This window comes from Vigna umbellata, chromosome 1 (assembly GCF_029865625.1).
Source record: "Vigna umbellata cultivar VRB3 chromosome 1, Vumbellata_1.0, whole genome shotgun sequence".
NCBI lineage: Eukaryota > Viridiplantae > Streptophyta > Magnoliopsida > Fabales > Fabaceae > Vigna > Vigna umbellata.
The window spans coordinates 85,353,080-85,374,708 of record NC_142165.1 but is presented as its reverse complement, the minus strand read 5'-3'; the positions used below and the strand labels follow the sequence as shown (position 1 = coordinate 85,374,708).

Here is a 21,629-nt window from a genome sequence, read left to right as displayed (position 1 = left end):
AACCATCAAAGTTTCGAGTAGGGACTAAACCAAAAATTGTGTGATACTTAATGAACGAAAAACATATTTAACCCTATATTTAGTGAATGTGAAGAAAATGTGTAAAATAAACATTGAATTTACCACAATCAAGCTTCATTGGGATATATTTATTTGAGGTATTGAGAGAATATCCTTTGAATAAATTTCCAACCTAATTTTAAAGGTAAATTACCAATTACATGTGAACCAACTTAGGTACTAAAATAAGGTGAGGTTTCATTTACTGGATTGAAAATTAACCATAAGATTTGGGACAGCCAAACAAGACAGCGATGGTATAATTTAGATAATGAATATTGCATAAGGAGAAGAGTATATTCTGAAAGATTATTTGGTGATTTAAAAATTGAGGGATGGAGGGAGAGAGAAAAGTGAAAGTGAAACAGAGAAGAAGAAGAAGGTGGAATTGGAACATGTGAATATTGGAGAGATAGGAGGAGGGATATAATAAAAAAGAGAAAAAATGGGAGAAAGAAGGGATGCACGCTGTCCGCGTGGGCAACGGTGGAGCGCGGCAAGCTCAGAGTTTCTATAAAAAACCTTCTAAAGTCTCGCTCTTCCTTTCAACTACAATTCCATTTCTAGCACTCTCGCTCTTCCTCCTCCATCCATCCATCCATCCAGCTTCTGGGTTTCACATTTCCCTCTGCATCTGCATTCCCTCCGTCACTTCCACTCGGGAAATGGACGTTCGTCGTCGATCCCTTCCCGCCTCCGGTGACCGCGTCAAAACCCAGAAGCTCAATAACAACGATAGCCTCACCGCCCCATCCACTCACTCCCACGCCCCATCGCAAACGCTCCTCCCTCTCTACCTTACCAACGCCCTCTTCTTCGGTGTATTCTTCTCCGTCGCATACTTCCTCCTCCACCGCTGGCGCGACAAGATCCGCACCGCCACTCCCCTCCATGCAGTCACCCCCTCCGAAACAGCCGCCATAGTCTCCCTCGTCGCCTCTGCTGTCTACCTCCTCGGCTTCTTCGGGTTCGCCTCCCGTGCCTCCCTCGACGAGCTCTCTGATGAGGAGACTATCCTCCGCGAAGACTCTCGCACCCCTGGCCCCTGCCCCGCCGCGCTCCACGACTCCCCTGCCTCCAAGATAAAACACAATCAAATTCCTCTCCCACGCTCCAAATCCGTCGACAAATCGGTGGAGTTATCAAATCCTCCACCTCTAAAATCTTCTCACGAGGCAGCACTAGCACCATCACCGATTTCGTTGTCTCCCGAGGACGAAGAGGTCGTTGAGGCGGTGGTTTCGGGGTCGGTCCCGTCGTACGCCTTGGAGTCGCGCCTTGGGGATTGCGGTCGGGCAGCTGCGATCCGGCGTGCGGCAGTGCAGAGGCTGACGGGTCGGTCGCTGGAGGGTTTACCCGTGCAGGGGTTCGACTACGATTCGATATTGGGGCAGTGCTGCGAGATGCCGATAGGGTTCGTGCAGATTCCCGTTGGAGTGGCGGGGCCGTTGTTGTTGGATGGGAAGGAATACACTGTGCCTATGGCCACCACTGAAGGGTGTCTGGTTGCCAGCACCAACAGAGGGTGCAAAGCTATTTACGTCTCTGGTGGTGCTTCTTCTGTGCTTCTCAGGGATGGCATGACCAGAGCACCCGTTGTCAGGTTGCCCTCTGCTCAGCGCGCTGCGCAGTTGAAGTTCTTCTTGGAGGATCCTCTCAACTACGATTCCCTTGCTGTCGTTTTCAACAAGTATTCTCTTTTTCTATCTCTTTCTCCTTCTCTTTTTTCTTTCTTTTCCAAGTTTCTTTCCCCACTTTTTTATGTTCCGATTGCGACGCTTTACGTTGCTATTTCCGAAACCACGGCGTAATGTCTCTTTCACGAATGCATATGACCATCTATGATTGCCGTGTGCTTCAGGATTTCTCTAAAACGTCATGCGATGTTAGTGTTTATAAATCTTATGCCTTCATATTTCATTGAAAGTTCTTTTGTATTTTTTTTGTCCGTTATGTTTTGCTACCAAACTTTCACTCTGACGTGTGAAAACTAAGGAAAATATAGTAAGAAAGCAACATTCTTCTCTATTTTTATTTGAAGAACATATATTTTATGGACAACCTTAGTTCGTTAATTGACCGGATCGATTTGTATTTGTTTTCACAACGAGATAAATTGGAATCCCACCGTGAATGGTTTTGTTGATGGGTAAATCTGGGAGTACTTTTGTAAGGCTTGTTTTGATAATTGTAAGAAACGGGACCTAGATTATCCAAATAAAAACGTAGAAAACAATTGACTGAAATCAAGCTGGGGAATTGGTAATTTTGGCTGATGTATGTTACGGTTATCTTTTTATTTCATTTTTTTATGTTGATCGATCAAAGTCTTAGGAATACCTATGTGGATCTGTCGTCATCGCTTTTTGTCTTCTAGAACTATTAAAGCCATAATTACTGCGGGTTTCTTATAACAAATGATGAGTAATATGTAATGGATATATGCGCAGGTCGAGCAGATTTGCCAGGTTGCAGAGTATTCAGTGTGCTATTGCGGGCAAGAATCTGTACATGAGATTCCGATGCAGCACTGGTGATGCCATGGGGATGAACATGGTGTCTAAAGGTGTTCAGAATGTCCTTGATTTTCTTCAGACAGACTTCCCTGACATGGATGTTATTGGAATCTCTGGTAAACATGATCTTCTTTATGTGTTTTTACTGCACTTTCCTTTGCCATGTTTAAAGGCAGTAGCTGAAATTGTGGCATACCCTGTTGCTTTGCTCCAGGAAATTTCTGTTCGGACAAGAAAGCAGCAGCTGTGAACTGGATTGAAGGACGTGGGAAGTCGGTGGTGTGTGAGGCCATAATTAAGGAGGAGGTGGTGAATAAGGTGTTGAAGACCAGCGTAGAGGCCCTAGTGGAGCTTAACATGCTAAAAAACCTTACTGGGTCAGCCGTGGCTGGTGCTCTTGGTGGGTTCAATGCCCATGCCAGCAATATCGTGTCTGCTATCTACATTGCCACTGGTCAGGATCCTGCCCAGAATGTGGAGAGTTCTCACTGCATCACCATGATGGAAGCTGTCAATGGTGGCAAGGACCTTCACGTTTCTGTGACCATGCCCTCAATTGAGGTACAACGCTTCTCTCATCTTCTACTGCTTCTCTGTTCTTTTAGAGCCTCTTTGATTCTAAACTGGGAAAAACGATAATTTGATTATGTAGAAAGAAATGAATTGAAAATATAGTAAACGAAACCAACTAATCACATAAAACAAGAAAAAAAATTGCTTTTAAATTCTCACATCTATAAGACAATTTCAAATGAAAGTTATATATAACAATGTTTTTTATTCATAATTAAATTTTTTAGGTAAATAATTAAATTTAAGTTAAATTTGAATATTTTTAAGTAATTTATTTTAATATATTATTATTTAAAAAATATTTATTGAATTTTGTAATAATTTTAATTTTCAAAATTATTTTAACTTCAATTTACTTTTAAAATTATTGTTACATCAAAACATTAGGTAGTGTCATTTTCGCCAAGTTAACGTAGGTGGACGTTGACCATTTCTAATATTTTAGAGAAAGAATACAGTCTTGTGTAGTGGAATATTAGTCTCTATTAATAGATGCATTTGGTGTTCCCATTACACATATAAGCATGCGATGCACGTTTTTGTATTGGCCTATGATTTAGGCCCGCCTAGCGCTGGCGTCCTTTACCTACGTCTGTGTCTTGCTCTTTGACTCCCAAAAGAAGATATCATGAAAATCCAAGATTGAGTGCCCTGGTTTTACCTTTTTCATTGTCATTGTTTTATGTTTGCCTTTTGTTTTAATCTCCTTGGACATGGTGAAATACTCATCCAACATGTGTAGATAGATATTTCTTTCTTTAATTCCTTAGACAGCTTGAGTATAAGAGATCCTTTTCTGTTGTGGTTGTCAGGTTGGTACTGTAGGAGGGGGCACACAACTCGCATCTCAGTCTGCATGTCTTAATTTACTTGGTGTGAAGGGTGCCAGTACAGAATCTCCCGGTGCAAATTCTAGGCTACTGGCCACCATTGTAGCCGGTTCAGTCCTGGCGGGGGAGCTATCACTCATGTCGGCAATTGCAGCTGGACAACTTGTTAAGAGCCATATGAAATACAACAGATCAAACCGGGATATGTCTAAAATTGTCCCATAAGCTGCTCACGTTAAAATTCACTTGTCTTAAGAGACTAATAAGAAAACCATCACATAAAGACAAAAGTGATGGTTGGCATCTTCCACCAGTGAATCCAGCTCCCCAAAAGTGTCTATGTTTGGCATTCATTGAATATTTGGTTGGTGCGACTCTTACGGAGATTGTATAGAGGGAGTTGGATTAGAGGGTGGAGGAAAACAAGAGCCATACTTTTGGGATTAGAGTTGTATTTGTTTTACAGAAAGAAATCATCTGTGTCGTGTGCTGTTATTCTCTTGTTTAAAGCTACTACTGCTTTAGATGATGATGGTACTTTAGTCTGCAGTTTTTTGATGTCTTGTAAGATCCATATGGTTAATTTGTAATTTTAGCAAGAGCACAGATGATGTCTCCAAATGGGATGTAGAGATGTTTATAGTAATAGTCACTGGTTGTTCAAGGTTTATTGGTTCTGTTGGGTGGTATATATTATTCTGTGGTTCTTCTTCCCTTCCTCATTCTTATATTTCTCCTTTTAATGGTTGGATCCTGTCCCTTCCTCCCATTTTACAACCTATTTTTCTTCTGAAACGGAACATGAATGAAAAACCTATTTTACTTTATATTAGGTTTCAGATCCCTTAGATGGATATTTAATAATCAGAGTGTAATTTTTTATATTTAAGATATAGTATTTTAATTTAAATAATTGATGCATCCTCTGCAACATGTTTGAGTTTTTTATTAAATAATAGACTCACGATCCCACGATCCCACAATTCATTAATTTAAATATTTTCAATTAAATTTTTATTAATTGATTTTTATCTATAAAATATTTAAATTTTTTATGTTTTTAATATTGAATCCTAATCATTTAATTTTTTTTCATTAAGTGACAAGGAACGTATCTTTTGATTATCAAGGAACATATCCTTTGATTGTTACAGGTAATCACATGAAAGTTATCAAGAAGCACGGTGATCACCTTAGTTAATAAATTTTCAATTAAAATAATAAAAATCAATTATCACTTTATATTATCCATAATATATTTTATATTAATCATATATTCTCAAGGAAATTAACATCAGATATTTAATAGAAAAACATAAAAATTTGAAGATTCAACAATTCAAAAATATTGATATAAAATCACATGGAAATAACAAAATTTATGAGAGACTTGAAATTTAATTAAGTCTCAGATTTTTCTTCTAATTTTTATGTATTATTGTTAAATTTTAATTGTTTTTTTTTAACATTTTAAAAAAAGTTAATTTTGTTAATTTTATTTTTATTTTCTCCTGTTAAAAAAATATTTTGTGAAATGATAGTATAAATAAATTTCTTAATTGTAAAAGTGTTTAAGTTGAAAAGAGTAAAAGTGAGTGATTATTACAAATGCAACTCACTTAAACACGAAGCTCACTCATTTTTTATTTCAAAATTTAATCAGGTTATTTGAGAGATAAAGAAGAAATTAGCTGTTTTAAATTGAGTTTTACGCTTTTTCATACTCTTGGATTAGAAAACAAGAGTATCAAACTGCATTTTAGTTTCTTTATTTATGTTAATTTCTTTATTTACGTATAATATAACCGTTGGATCAACTTAAGAAATAGATGATTTGAGTCTATAAATCTAAAGGAACTAATCACATGGTCGACCGTTCGGACTAAATTGGAATTAACGATGATTATTGTTATTATGGGCTTATAGGCTATCGATCGGTCTCGACCAGCTTCACATCCCGTTCGATCTCGACAACTATTGAGCAGAGTTAACGCACAAAGATAGATTCAACTCATACTACAGTACGCCCTATTTACGTCCTATTAGGACTTCAATATTTAACTGTAACAAACAGTTCATAAAACCGCTCCTAACTTGAGCGTCGGAGTGCCTTTTGCAGGTACCTCCCCTCTTTTACAACTGAGCAATCAAGATTGAAGTTCACCGAGCGGGCAATATTGAAGGTGACCGATCGGTCCAAACTGGAAGCAGACAAGCGAAGCGCACAAGTCGAAGGTTAGTGTCTCGGTCTCAATCTCTACTGAAACATTTTGGCGCCCACCGTGGGGCCGAGAGCAAGCTGAAGACACCCAATGGTGACCACAAGAAATATGGAGGAGCAGAGCACCAGAGATTTAATAAGAGAGTTACAAGCCCAGATTGAGGCACAGGCGCAGACTATACAAGCGGAGGAGCATGCGCAGCAAGAGATGCGGCAGAGGCATGAGGAGGAGATGAGGGCGCTAAGGGCCGAACGGAACCTCCTGAGCGGTCCGCCTCAAATCGAGAGAATGCTAATGAGGCAAGCCATAATCACGCCAACCCGAACGGTCATGCTAGAAGGGAACCAACACCCCTGTAGACCGCTCGGCCTACCAGTTTATTGCCCTTCACGGCGACCATCATGCAAACCCCAATGCCAGAAAAGACTCCCCCCGTATTGGATAAGTATGATGGTTCGGCTGATCCGGATAATCACTTAAGGACGTTCGGTAATGCAATGGCATTCTATACAAACAGCGACCCGATCATGTGCAGATCCTTCGCATTATCACTTAAGGAAGAGGCATTGGAATGATATAACACTCTCCCTCCCAACACAGTGGATTGCTTCGCTACTGTGGAAAACCTCTTTAGGAGACAATACGCATCCAATCGGAAACAGGAGGTAACACCGTCAAATTTGGTAAATACTAAGCAGGAGAAAGGAGAAACCTCCAAAACTCTATTAATGTCATGGTTAAATTTAGTTTCATTTGATTTAGACTTTTGTTATTATCCTACGCTTTCATTATGGAATAAATAAGGCCAGGTAATTGATGTCCAATCAATCGTTCCTAAACGTTGCTAAAGAAGTGCATATCCAGCGAAAAAAGTCTCTCGAAGAGTCTGAAGAAAAAGACCGAGCGGTAAATCCCGCTCGGCCGAAAGGTAAATCCCTCTGTAAAGATTTGAAGACCGAGCGGGAAAACCCACTCATCCAAGAGGTAAATCCCTCTATAAAGATTTGAAGACCGAGCGGTAAATCCCACTCGGTGAAGAGGTAAATCCCACTCGGTGAAGAGGTAAATTCCTCTATAAAGATTGAAGACCTAACGATCTTATTTGATTGGCCGATCGGTCTTATAACAACCTATTCTGACATTAATGCATTGGTTTGTTTGGCTACTCTCTTTCTCACCATATCAAATTTCGAGTTGTTATATTTCTTCAGTACAGGTAACAGGATACTGCAAATCACAACTGAGAGGTAAATCCCTCTCGTCAAAGTGGAAAACAAAGACCGAGCGGTAAATCCCACTCGGCCGAGAGGTAAAACCCTCGTCAAGGTCGAAGCGAAAAACCGAGCGATAAATCCCACTCGGCCAAGAGGTAAAACCCTCTCGTCAAAGTTGAAGCCAAAGATCGGGAAGAAAATCCCTCTCAACCGAACGGTTCTCACTCTCATCAATCAGGAAGCTCTGATAACAAGGACTGTCAAGCATGCGGCCAAATTCAATACATGGAACTGTTCGGCACAAATAGGATATAACGACTTGAAGCACACGGAGAGCAAACTCCTTAATACAACGAGAACAACCTCCCTCAAACTCATAAGTCCTATAGTTAACCGTTTGGCTAAAGCCGAACAATTAACTTAGACTTGGGGGGCTTATGTTACTATGGGCTCATAGGCTACCGATCGGTCTCGACCAGCTTCACATCCGTTCGGTCTCGATAACTATTGAGTAGAGTTAACGCACAATGAATGTGATAACGGCTACCGTTAAACAATTAAGGTTTGCATTAATGACTATTAAGAGGTAAATTAATTTAGATTCCTTTAAACACTATAAATAAGGGTTTAGGTTTGAGGTAAAGACAGATTCAACTCATACTACAGTACGCCCTATTTACATCCTATTAGGACTTCAATATTTAACTGTAACAAACAGTTCATAAAACCGCTCCTAACTTGAGCGTCGGAGTGTCTTTTGCAGGTACCTCCCCTCTTTTACAACTGAGCGGTCAAGATTGAAGTTCACCGAGCGGGCAATATTGAAGGTGACCGATCGGTCCAAACTGGAAGCAGACAAGCGAAGCGCACAAGTCGAAGGTTAGTGTCTTGGTCTCAATCCCTACTGAAACAATTATATTAAACCTAAATCAAATTATTATCAATTAGTTTGTAATTAGATTAACATATTTCAAAATCTATAAACATATGTTTGTGATACTGTGATAGTTGTATATTTATTGCTAGCATAATCGAACACTTGTGAACTCTAGTAATAGAAATGCCTTCTGGCAAGTAATTCAAACGAACGTAATAAGTGTGAAATGAAAGAAAAAACACTGATGAAAGGAGAAGACTTGATCTCCACTTCCACAAATCGAAACAATTTAAATTAATTACTTATTATAATTAGGTTGAGTAACTTAAACCTCGGTTTTTTAACTACTGAAGTATTCTTTTCATCCTGGGGTTAGAACGGTGTTGAAAATGAACTCTAAACGGATTTTATGCATATAAACTTTCTTTTTTCCATATTTTATTTATGCAATTTTGAAATTTATGAATATTCATAGTGGTTTTTATTAATATAAGACCTGTAAAATCTTTGTTTAAAGACCAAAAATAAAATTACTCATAAATTTTGGAGACTAAAAACATTTTGTTTTATTGATGGAAATAAGAAACAAAAAAAAGATAATCTCTTTTAGTTAATGAAAATAAAATAAAAAGTATTTCCCAAAAGAATTCTAAAGAAATTAAAATTACTGAAGAACCAAGAGATCACTTTAGTCTGCTCTATATGCCAATTCCAGGCAAAATATATACCATTTTTAGTGAATCCCACACTTTTTTTTTCATCTTCCTATTCAACAAATAAATGGTATTTCAATACTTTTTCCTTATTATTATATATATTTATTAGGTAATAATTTTTCTTTTATTCCATGGCAATTTAACGAAAAAGTATCATAAAATTTATTTCTCTTCTCACCAAAAAAAAATATGATAGAAATTTGATATTCCAATTCATTTTGTTAAAAACAAAGAGTAACACATAAAAACTCTAGAAAAGAAGGATTTGAATATATTTTAAAATTTTTTGTAAAACCGTGTTTAATTTCCTTTGCGGATTAGACGGAATCAATAGTTAAATACTTGAGTTTATAAAACCTTTAAAAAGTTAAAACAATAAAATACATATTCCTTCCAAACTGAATTCCGTTTAGCTCTTCCTTAAATATTTATAAGAGATTCCACTAATCATAACTAATTACAATAAATTTAACCACTCATGATTCACAACTAACCCACTGGAATCATAAATAAACAAAAAAGAATTTAATGAAAGTAGAAATCTACACAAAAGAAGAAAACACAAACAACACAACCGCCAAAGAAACACTATAACATACATGTTTTAAAACATTAGACGATCTAAAACATTTATGCATAACACGTGTACTATTGTTTAGAAACTCTCTGTTTGAGTAACTTACATTGTTCTAAACCGTTTAGCAACTATCTTAGATGGTTAACCTTGTGTTATATGCTCTCTAGATTAGACGGTCGGTTAAAGTTTCTTATAACATTTAGTATAGTTAAGTTGTAGTGTCTAATGCTTCTTATCCTAGATGTTTCAAAACGTTTTAACATTATTTCGTTTAAACATCATGTTAAACTTCAAAATAGAATTTACTTAAACGATCTTATCTAAACAAATAAAACTTGCATTACACGCTTAAATTTTATTATATTTGTCATGAAGTCACAACAGAGACGCAATAGCTTAGAAAATCATGTTAGTCTGCTTGTCTCTGCAATCAATTGATGAGTATCATACGTACAGATAAAGATGTTAACTTATCAGGAGAAAGAAAAGCCTTCACTTTCTGAACTCCAGCTACAACGTTAAACTCTCCTACCATCCTGCAAACCTATCTCTTGCAAGAAATGTTCTGCATCCAACGCTGCCATACACCCTGCATCAATAATAACATTTCCGTTATCCTTTCGCATAGTATAACTTTTGCTGGATTATATCTGATTCTGATTGTGTTATGCGCCATACTGTAATTGTGACACTTTTTACGTTCTATGACCAACAAACAGTCAAAACCATAAACAGTGCAATCACTTTTATGACACTTCTAGTTCAAAAAAATCAAATATAAAGGTGAAATACGTTCCCTTCAGTTTTTTTCTATCAGAATAGATCAATGACTAATCCCAAACTGAGTTCAGAACCAAATATAAGTCAACGACTACTCAAATTTAAGCTTCAGTTGCTTTGTCCAAATAGTAAGCGTACTCTTTCTGTAACTTATTTTAATTCTGTATTCTGTCTTACATCAAGTACTAACTCCCAATTCAGAAATGGAAGAAAATAAAACTGAAGAATTTATTTACAATCAATACGACTTAAAGTTCTAGCAGAACATTGTTGATAGAAATACTACTATTATCATATAGTCTATATAACTGAAGTGAAGGTGAGCATACTAAAGAATATAACAACACCTAAATTGTCAGGCCTCTCTATTGGATCTCTCTAATAAATTACAAAAGGTGGGAAAACGAGGATTACAAGAAGGTGGGAACACTGAATAATCAGAAAGTATGTCGAAAAATATTCAAAATGTGGTGATTCTACCAAATGCCATTTCCAAATAAAATTAGAAAATGTTGAGAACATGGAGAAAACGTGAAATCCATGACAGTTTCAAAACCAAGAAAATATAACCCTAATAATAACATAACCTGTTCATACTCTAATTTGCTTGAAAAGGATGTTTAATGGAACTGATAGAGAACATGGCCACCAAATTCAAAAAAGCCAGTTTCAAAACAAGGAATCTGACAACACATTAATCCATATCTATCACAGAACAAAACAATCTAATATATTTGAAAATACACAAGAATTACCTGTTCCAGCTGCAGTAATAGCTTGCCTATACTTTTTATCCTGCACATCACCAGCAGCAAAAACCCCATCAACACTAGTCTTTGTGGTGCCAGGTTTGGTCACAATGTACCCATCAGAGTCTAATTCAAGTTGACCATCCAAGAATTTCGTGGCAGGCTCATGCCCAATTGCAAAGAACAAACCAGAAACTTTCAAATCAGACACAACCCCAGTCACCACGTTCTTCACCTTAACCCCACCAAGAACCCTACCCTTATTATCCCCATAAGCCCCAACCACTATTGAATTCCATAACACCTCAACTTTGGGATTATTCATCAGCTTCCCCTGCATGATCTTAGAAGCCTTAAACTTGTCCCTTCTATGAATTACATACACCTTGGAACCAAACTTGGTGAGGAAGCTAGCTTCCTCCATAGCAGAATCTCCGCCACCGATAACCGCCAGAGGTCTGGCCCGGAATATCGGCGCGGCACCGTCACACACGGCGCACGCCGATATCCCACGGTTCCAGAACCCGTCGGGTCCGTCACCCGCGCCATCGAAATTCAGCCGCTTAGCGACTGCGCCTGTGGCGATGATGACGGATTCAGCTTCCACGGTGGTGGAGTCGGCGAAAACCCTAAGCGGCCGTTCGGAGAAGTCCACTGTCGTCACGGTCTCCGTGACGATCTCGGCGCCGAAGCGCTGCGACTGCTCGCGACAGCGGTCCATGAGCTCGGCGCCGAGGATGCCAGCCGGAAATCCCGGAAAGTTCTCAACGTCGGTGGTGGTGGTTAGCTGGCCGCCAGGAGCGACGCCGTTCGCCATCCATCCTTCGAAGAGGACCGGCTTCAGCTCCGCTCGAGCAGCGTAAATGGCGGCTGTGTGCGCCGCCGGCCCGCTTCCGATGATGCAAAGCTTCGTTTTCAGTATTTTCCGGGGGACGATTTCGCCATCGGAGGAGGAAGAAGTATCGCCGGCAATGGACGAAGAGGCGGAAGAGGCGGTAGATGAAGGAGAAGAAGAAGCAGAAGAAGAAGATGAAGTAAAAGAAGAAGAGGACGAAGAAGAAGAAGAAGAGACGTTGGAATTGGAGGCCGCGATTGTGGCTGCGGCAGCGGTGGAAGCGAGCCCAAAGCCTATGATGTTGCGGGCTTTGGTGAAGAACGTGTTTGGGAAAATACCCATTACTGTCCTTGATTGATTTTCGCGAATCGCGTTTTTCTCTTTTCCTTAGTGTAGAGAGGTCATTCCTGTATACAGATACGTTTCGTAATTTGAACAATGTGGCAACTCAAACAAATGCAAGAGCTCGGAAAGGGTAACAAACTACGTTTCTTTAGAAAATCTGTAACGATAACGAAAAGAATGTGTGTTGGTTTGGTTGTCCTTTGTTTGGCATTTCACGTATGGGAAGCCTTACTTGTTCTTTTTTTCTAGTTGGGTCTGTAAGCTATTCCGTTATTCCAAATGAAGCACTGCTGGGGTGTTGCTACCTTCACCACCGTACTTTTCTTCCTTGACTTCTTTTTTACTATTTTGTTTCAGTAAAATTTTATTTTTAAGATTATTATTTTTTAATTTTACTCGTTCACAACCTATTTCATTAATAACCTATTATAGTCCCATGAGTAAAATATTTTTCTTTTTCATTTTAACCTTATATTTCTTCCTCTCTTTCTTTCGTTGTTGTGAGATATTATAAGTTGCAAAGGTTAGTGGTGGTGGAAAGAATTATCAAGCAGTCTCCCTCTCGTGGTACAGTGTCGTTCTCGTGGTGCAGTGCGTGGAGTGGTGCAGTGCGTGGAATGGTGCAGTGTGTGTCGTGCTTCTCGTATTCGAATAAACCTTGAAATAAAACCCTAAAATAAAAAACGTAAACGGAGGTGACATCCTTCCACGGATGTTGACATCCGTTGAAGGATGTCACCTCCGTTTAAAGGTTACGTTTTTTATTTTATAGTTTGTTTTATTTGGGGACATCCGTTGATGTATACTTCCTCATGCTGGTTGATGCTCTGGATGCTCCTCGATGTTCCTTCACACCACAGCGACGACGCTTCTTCACACCACGGCGGCAATGGAAGCTATCAAACCAAAAAAAACTGGAAAGAAAAAGGAATGGAAGTGCGGGAGGTGGGGAGGTGAAACGTAAATGGAAAGTAAAATTAGGGTTCAAATTATTTAAAATAGGGTAAAAGTAAAAATCTTTTTAACTTAAGGATATAATTATATTTAAAATAATGTGGGGAGGTGAAGAAGTATAGGGTGGTGGTGGAAGGAGCAACAGCCAGCAGTGCTTCCATGGTTTTCATTCTACACAAGCTCCATTGGGCCACAAAATATTTTGTTCTGAACAACTATTACTCTTTGTATCCATTACAAATTCTATTTGCACCACCTTGTTTTATTACGGCTCAACTCAGCACTTTCTGTTCCGTAGCTCATCCACCAAACATGAATGCATACAAATAAACAATTATTTTTTATTTGAATAAATAGTTAATACAACAAAGAGATACAATTCTAAATAGGTGAAAATATGGTTGTTAAATATAGTCAAGATAGCATCATCAAAATAAGTATGCATTTATATACACTAGTATTACGTTTCAACGTTGTGTACTATTAACACGGGAGATTGGGATTGCATATCAAAATCAGTGCTTAAAATCAGACTTTATTAATTTTTGTCCATGTTATGTAATTACAGAGGTTTAAAACCATTGTTTTGAAGCTGACATATGATGTTGGTCGTATAAATAGGTGAAGCCTGACACATGTTCCCTCCTCACAAACCAGTTGGCCACCCTTGTTTTCTGGTGGAGGAACTAACATTAAACCCACCTGCCTCGTCGCAACCCCCTCCTGTTCTCACCCACGCCTAAGTTAAATCTACAAAAATAATGGATTTTCTTTTAAGTTTAATAATATCTGTGCGAAATTTCATATTCATTAAAAATTAGATTAAGTTGTAATAAATAAACAACAACAAATTTTACTTTATTAATCTAGTTTAGAAATTAATGGATTTTTTTTATAAATGTAATAATGAAAGATCTCACGTTAACTAAATATTATATTAAATTATAGTAAATAAAAGTAAATTTTACCTTATTAACCTAGTTTACTAAAATTGAGCTAAACTTATTTTTTTCTATTTTAATATGATATTAGAATATATTATAATTCACTAGTTAAAACACATACTTAACTCATGTGCATGTGGATTTTTTTTATGATAATAAAAAATAATATTTATAAGTTTATTATAAATATGAATAATTTTTATAAATTTTTTGTAAATATTTTTTATTTATTTTATAGGTAATTTTATAATTAAAATGGTTAAATTTTAAAAAATAATAAAATTGAAAAAATAGTTAAATTAAAAAAAATAGTTACTTAAAGGATAAAATTGATAAAGTGATTACTCTTTAATTTGATTCTTTTATAGAATAAAATTGCATAACAAATGTGGATACCCAAAAATAAATCATTTACATGAAGGTATAAATATTTCAAGTTAGATTTAATTATTCATTTCATCATTGTATTTGTCCTACACCATTTATTGCTATAGATACTTAAAATCTTTTTATATAAAGGTATAAATATTTCAAGTAATTAATTATTTAAAATCTAATAAGGTTTATGATATCAGTTGGGCTTAGAACTTGTGTTAAAAGCCCAGTTTTCTTTTGCGGTTTAGCATTTGATCTTTTTTAACCAGAAAAATGTAAATCTTTTTGTTTCGGTTCATAGCTGATGTTAAAAATCCTCATCTTTTATCTCATCTTAATACATCTTTGTTCAGAAATCGTTGTCAATTATCAAAAATAATTGTTGTCTTATCTCTTTGTTAACTAGTGAGGTTGGTCTTCTAATTTTTTTCGTGTCAATTAGGTTTTGATTTGTAAAAAATGGTGTAATTTGATTATTTTCATTAGTACGATATAAACGATGTTATTTTTTTATAATTTTTGTCCTTTTCAAAAATTATCTCCTAGTTTCACTTTGGTATAAATTTTAAAGTTAGTTTAAAAATATTTTTAGAAATATTTAATAAAAATGTTAATTTTAGAAAAAAATCAACATAATATAAAAAAAGAATAATTTTTGTTCTAACTTGATGAGAAACAATATTACTCCATTTTAACCAAAATTAAAACTAAATTAAATAAGAAAACAAATATAAACACAAAATTGATATTTTATCAGGTCACATTACATTACAGTGTTAGTGTCACTCACATTTATAGGGTCACTGACAACTTTGAAATGACATGAAAAAAATTTCAAAAAATAAAATAAAATAAAAATCCAAAGAAAAAATCACAAATTGATGGTTTTAATATCGTTTATACAACACTAACGTAAAAGATCAAATTGTATCATTTTTTTTTCATAAATAAGGAACAAATTAACACACACAAAAACTGAAAAAACTAATTTAACATTTTAGGTCAAAAATAATAATTAAATAAATACTTAGACCTTAAGCTTATTATATTTTTCAGATATGTTGAGAAGTGTGTTAAAAATTTCAAATTTACTAAAAATAATATGAAACTCCCTCAGTAATACAACTTATCTCCCATTTGGTTATTAAAAATGCAAGATAATTAGATTTGTAGTCTTCCATGTTGAGACAAATATGACAGTCATTTCAAATTGATTGATGTGATAGATTTTAAAAATTAGTTTAATTGATATAAATTAAAGATTACCAAAATGTCCCTAGTTATAAAATGTTATTTATAAATGTTATATTTAATTGTAAAAATGTTTATAAAGAAAAAAAATTATGAATAATTTATAAAATTAATGTTTAAAAATTAAAAAAACTAAATAATCAATTTTTTTTAATAAATTAGAAAATATAATAATCAATTTATTAAAAAAAATTAGAAAATATAATAATCAATTTATTAAAAATAAATTAAAAAATATAATATATCTAATTTTATTAATATTAAAATAATTATAAAAAAAACTTGAAAAAAAAAAGGAAATCGCATAACGGTTATGCGAACGCGTAACCGGTTACACGAACGCGTAACCTGTTACGTGAACTCGTAACCGGTTACGCGAACTCGTAACCGGTTACGCGAACGGGTAACCAGTTACGCGAACGCGTAACCTGTTACGCAAACGCGTAACCGGTTACGCGAACATGTAACCGGTTACGCGTTTCCAGCGTTTCTTAACCGAGGGCACACTCGACATTTCGCTCACAATCCGCGCAAATCTCTTCACAACCGCGGGTGACTGAACAGTACAACCATCCCGCGTTTCATTGCAAATCCGTCCGCGCATTTCACTCTAACCGAACGCATAACGAGCTGAATTCTTCGCTCGCAAATTCGCATGAACAGTAAATTCGGTTCATGCGAACACAGCCTAAGTTTTCTTAGTGCAATTAATCGTTTTGGGATCTGAGATAAGAAATTAAGAACATTAAAATCCCCTTAATCAAGGTTAATATTGAAGTGTAGGTAAGTTTCGTAAGATTTAGATGATTTTTTAAAGAATAAATCAACTTATATCTAATTCTAACCTAGTTTTAGCGATCCATTATATTTTTCCTTTGTCGTGATATACTGTGACATCATGTCATGTCCCCAGCGCCAACACAGCATAGAGGGATGTATTGTTTTTAAGTTTTGTATTTTCTTTTACATTTATGTAATGATATTCAATATTAAAATATGAAAACCAGACTTACCGGTGTGGGGGAAACAAAAACTAGACAGTACATAATATATTTCCAATATTTATTTATATCGTAAAATATACGTTCTTTTTACAAAAACTGTAAAATGTGTTAAAATTAAAATGTTTAATTGATAGTTCACTGATTATTAAATTATATTGGATTTGTATCGTAAACTATTCAATGAGAAAATTAGATTAAAGAACTAATTAATTTTTTCTGTATGGTTGAAATCATATACAACATTCATGAAAAATGTTTTCTTTTTTCTAAACGGTCAAGTAAAATTAACTTCACAAAACCAGCCACTTATAATTATAATTTGGTAACGTGGACTTCCAACCGTATACATAGAATAATAACAATGAAACAATTTATAAATTCAAAGATATGATTATTCCCCTCTCCATCGTCAACAACACTTTCCCTTTAATTACTTTATGCTTAATTAGTCAAAAAATTAATGTCGTGTTAGGTAGTAATCCAAACTCAGGAATCTCCCCTGCAATTTGCCACCACAAAGAAGAAAATTCAACACGCTTGCATTCAACAAGGTTTCCAAATTAAACTACACATTAAACTTTCTGACATTTCTCAAACATTTGTACAGAGAATGATCCATTTCGGATGCAAAACTAGAGATGAAATATTCACAGGGAGTGCAATGGCTCTATTTTTCATGCAATCCTACAGAGATGCAAAAGAAAAAAAAATAAACAAACAAAGGAATGCATAAAAATCTTAATAAACACCAACAAATCAGGAAGCAAAGCCGATAATTCCGCAGATGAACTAACTAATATAAAGATATATAATATAGATATATATTCTGTCTACGAAAAAAGCAGTGATGAGTTTCTACTTTCTATCTTGAACGTGGTTCATAGGGTCTTGACTTTGGTCCATAGATGAAATAGATGTTCGTTTGATGAACTCCAAGCAATCTGCAATGGCTTCTGCATAGAAAGAATTGGACCTACCACAAGATCCCATCCGACAGTCATTGAGTTTTTCCTGCCTTACCAAACATGTGCTACTGTTGTTTCTTTTGAAGCAACCTTTTCTGCAAACCACTTTCTTCAGCAGCTGAATAACCTCACCGTAAGACAGTTTGCAACTATCAAAGAGCCTGAGAAAGAAGTTGAACCTTTTGCGTAGTCTGAGAACGTAAAGCTTTCTGGGGTTCAATCTAAATCCTCTACACCTGGATACCTTCCTGCCACTGCTGACTCTGTTGTAGCTCATGTGACCCATGTTTTTATTGTTGGAAAGCAGCTACAACAGACACATACGATACATACAAGTATATAAGGTTGAAGGGTGCCTTTATGAAAATGGTGAGGTAATGATGGGTGTGGTGTGAAGACAAGAAGAAAATGAGATAGCTTTGGACTGTTATGGAACTTGTGCTGCAAAGACAAAGGTTTTTTGGGGTGTGAGTGAATAACGGGTGGCATATATGACCGTGACTAAACTAGAGATAATTTGTATGTATTCAGATATAGAAGGGGACGATGAACATCACGGTGTTGAATCATTGATTGGTGTGGTAGGACCAGAGGGGACAAGGGGAGCAAGAAAGGAGAAAATGTCCCCAATTCTTTTTCAAAGTTGGTGACTAAAGAGGATAGCAGTGGTTGTTGATGAACTAGTGAAAATCCAAAACTGAGTTACTGTGAACTTTTTCTATTTTTAATTGTGACAGTTTTAGCTTTGTCAGTGTAGCAAAGTTTGACTTGTTTGTTGGGTTTTTATGATTATAGGGTGGCTACTTGGTAGCTTTTTCGCACTAGGGATTCGTGAACTTCCAAGGCTTTCTCTGTATTCCATGGAAAACTTACTTAATAACGAACTTCACTCAGATGTTTGATAGCTTTAATCACTCACTACAGTGTCCTGACAAAAGATGCACTAATCATTCTGAAGGGATAGCAGCGTCCCACAGTTCTCGTTCAAAATTTATCTCTTTAATTTTCTCCCTCCTACCAACCTCAATAACTTTAGGTTTAATAATCTCTACCACAGCACACTCAGGACTGGAATTGCCTGCTCCAATCACATCTATTTGATTTTTTTTTTCTGATAATATATATATCTTTTTAGTTCATAAAAGTAACAAAATTACTAAAAAGTTTCTTAGGTAAAAGAAGTTACTTTGTTTTTTCTTTTTTCTATTAAAAGAAGTTTGTTAAAATTAAAATATATATTTCTGTGGTATATGGCTTCTCGGTGTCCGGTAGCTCAAGTTGTAACATGTGACATTCTTAACTAAAAGTTTATTTTCTTAAAAGAAACCATGACATTATAATACGTTATCCCAGTGCTATTTTCAATTTGGTTTACAAACTTTTTTATTTAGTGTCCTTTTGTGGAAGTATTTTCAAATTTTCAATTAAATTCTTGCATGGTATGTAAATTATTAGTAATGAATATAACTATTATGTCTCATATTTTTTTGTTTTCCTTTCACATAATATTTAGGATCTATATATCTTAATCTTATTTCATCCATTTTTATATCAAATTTATCTTTTAAAATTTAACACTTACAACTTTAAAGTGTGTTAAGCCTTTTCTCAATGCTTAATATTGAGTTCGAATTAATTTAGTACATGATTTTTGTTTAAATTTTTTTTAACCAGATAATATATGAAATTGAATGTAACTTTACAACAAACATGGTGTATAAACCTCTAGTTTCTTATTATCTTTTATCTTAATCTTTCGATAATAACCATGTATCTCTTTTATATAGTGATTTTTTGTACTTAATATTATGACTTTTGATATTACAATAACATTTCAAACATCCCTTATCACATTACATACTCATAAAAGGGTCTTACTGTACTAGATACCAACATATACAGGTCACATTAGACCATAATATCATTCAACTATTCACACATAATATGTCTTAATAAATATAACATTATCCATCTCATAATTATCATGTATATGCACACACATAATAAATTACACATGCATCTCATTAATTAAACATATCATAATATGCCTATTATTTCACCCAATTTATCTCATTCGAGTGAATTTATCTCATTTGAGTGACCTTGTTCCCTTCAATAGATAAATTAAGAAACATTACATTGTTTAAGCAAAACTAGCTTAAGAGAAAAGAGATTAATATATTTTCTCTCTCACACACCCTCTCCTTGATTTAGCGATCATCCTCTCTTGTATTCCTAAAGTGTCAGATAAACTCTTAAATAAGTAGACTTGTTATATAATCCAATAGATTCCAAAAATATCATATATCATGATAATTTTCATTATCATTATTTTTATTATGTTTATTTTTATCTTTTATTTTTATTATTATTTCTTAAATAATTAAAGATTTATTAGTTTTTTTTGGAAAAGACAAGTATTTGAATTTTATTTGTGAAATATTGTGTAGATAAGTGAAAATCATAGAAGATTGAAGAATATATCAAGGATTACTAGTTACAATGCATTCAAATACAAATTTTCAAGCCAAGTCAATTTGGGCCAATTCGCCTAGTGAGGCAGCCCAATTCGCTCAATGAGAAGGATCATGTCGCCCAACGACTCCAACTTTCTCAACGACCTACGCATTGTAAACATCATTAAATAGAATGTGCCACAAATTAGAAAAAGAATCTTTTGGAGAATAGGAAACTAACCTTAAGGGAGAGACAACAGAGGCACATTCTGGAGACTAGAGTCACTCATCATCACCATTATTTTCATCATCTATCCCTTTTCTAGTGCTTAGAATGTCTAAGAATAACTAATTCCCTTATTCAATGGGATTTGATATCTTCACTTTTTTTATTTCTACTATTCAATATATTTTTTCCATTAAGTTTTTGTTATGTTCTTGTTCTTAATTGCATGGTTATTGATTGCTTATTTGTTGGTTTTTTATTATTGGAAAATCATTTAGAACCTTTATTGGGATAAAATATCTAATAGATTTTGCCTTTAGACATAGATTTTAATTAACTAGTCATTATAAACATATGAATTTAATGCGAACTTTTGGTAAAAACAAGGGATTAAGGTTTTATTATTAAGGTTTTTATTAATAAGGTTTAGACTTACCTCTAAGGAATTAGGGCTTTTTAGCTTATGACAGAAATGTTAGAGTAAAAGTTTGGTTTATATTGTTTAGTGTTTTAACATTGAATTGGAACATGAAATCCAACCTCGATAAAGTCTCTACTGCATAGTTAATTTCATAAATTTAATTTATTTCTAAAATTTTGAATTATTTTATTAAAAATCAATATTTTGAATTATTTTAAAGTTTTTAACCTTAATTAGTAAATAATCATAGTTTTTCTAAATAAATGTGAGTCTTTTGGAAAAACGATATATTTTGACTTTTCACTTTACTATTACTTAACATAAAACATCTAATATAAAGCAAAAATTATGAGAGAAAATGTACAATGAAAGTGCAAAACCAAGCTTTTGGTAACAAAATAGAGAAACATTAGCTCACTTCGCCTCAACCCTACAATTGAGTAAAAACACCATCATGGTGCACGTCACCTCCACTACTGTTGGGTGGAAGTACCACCATGGTTCGTGTAAATTAGGAGAAAACACCTTCGTCGTCGTTGTTGTAAGGTGTGAGTTTTGTTAAAAAAAAGCTCATGCGTAGTATTGTGAGGAGTGGAGCATGTTTTATAGGGTTTTAGAGAACTCAATATTATTGTTTGTTGCCTTAGTGGTTAATATAAAAATTAATGTATGTTACTATTGAGCAATTAATTACAAATATGACACCAATCACTTTTTATGTTTGTTTCCTATGGCTCAT

The 21,629-nt window shown here is 34.9% G+C and overlaps 2 protein-coding genes across 2 annotated transcripts; one reads left to right on the top strand and one right to left on the bottom strand.

Moving 5' to 3' along the window:
* Positions 1 to 384: 384 nt before the first annotated feature.
* Positions 385 to 4,649, top strand: LOC124844661 (3-hydroxy-3-methylglutaryl-coenzyme A reductase 1-like). Its single transcript, XM_047321637.2, has 4 exons — positions 385 to 1,750; positions 2,511 to 2,692; positions 2,791 to 3,137; positions 3,962 to 4,649. Exons 1-4 carry the CDS (start codon positions 522 to 524, stop codon positions 4,202 to 4,204), a joined length of 2,001 nt encoding a protein of 666 aa, XP_047177593.2. The 5' UTR covers positions 385 to 521; the 3' UTR covers positions 4,205 to 4,649.
* A 5,271-nt stretch (positions 4,650 to 9,920) lies between these two features.
* LOC124844667 (thioredoxin reductase NTRB-like) lies at positions 9,921 to 12,583 on the bottom strand. Its single transcript, XM_047321645.2, has 2 exons — positions 11,121 to 12,583; positions 9,921 to 10,174 (listed from the first exon to the last, which is right to left on the bottom strand). Exons 1-2 carry the CDS (start codon positions 12,289 to 12,291, stop codon positions 10,104 to 10,106), a joined length of 1,242 nt encoding a protein of 413 aa, XP_047177601.1. The 5' UTR covers positions 12,292 to 12,583; the 3' UTR covers positions 9,921 to 10,103.
* Positions 12,584 to 21,629: the final 9,046 nt, after the last annotated feature.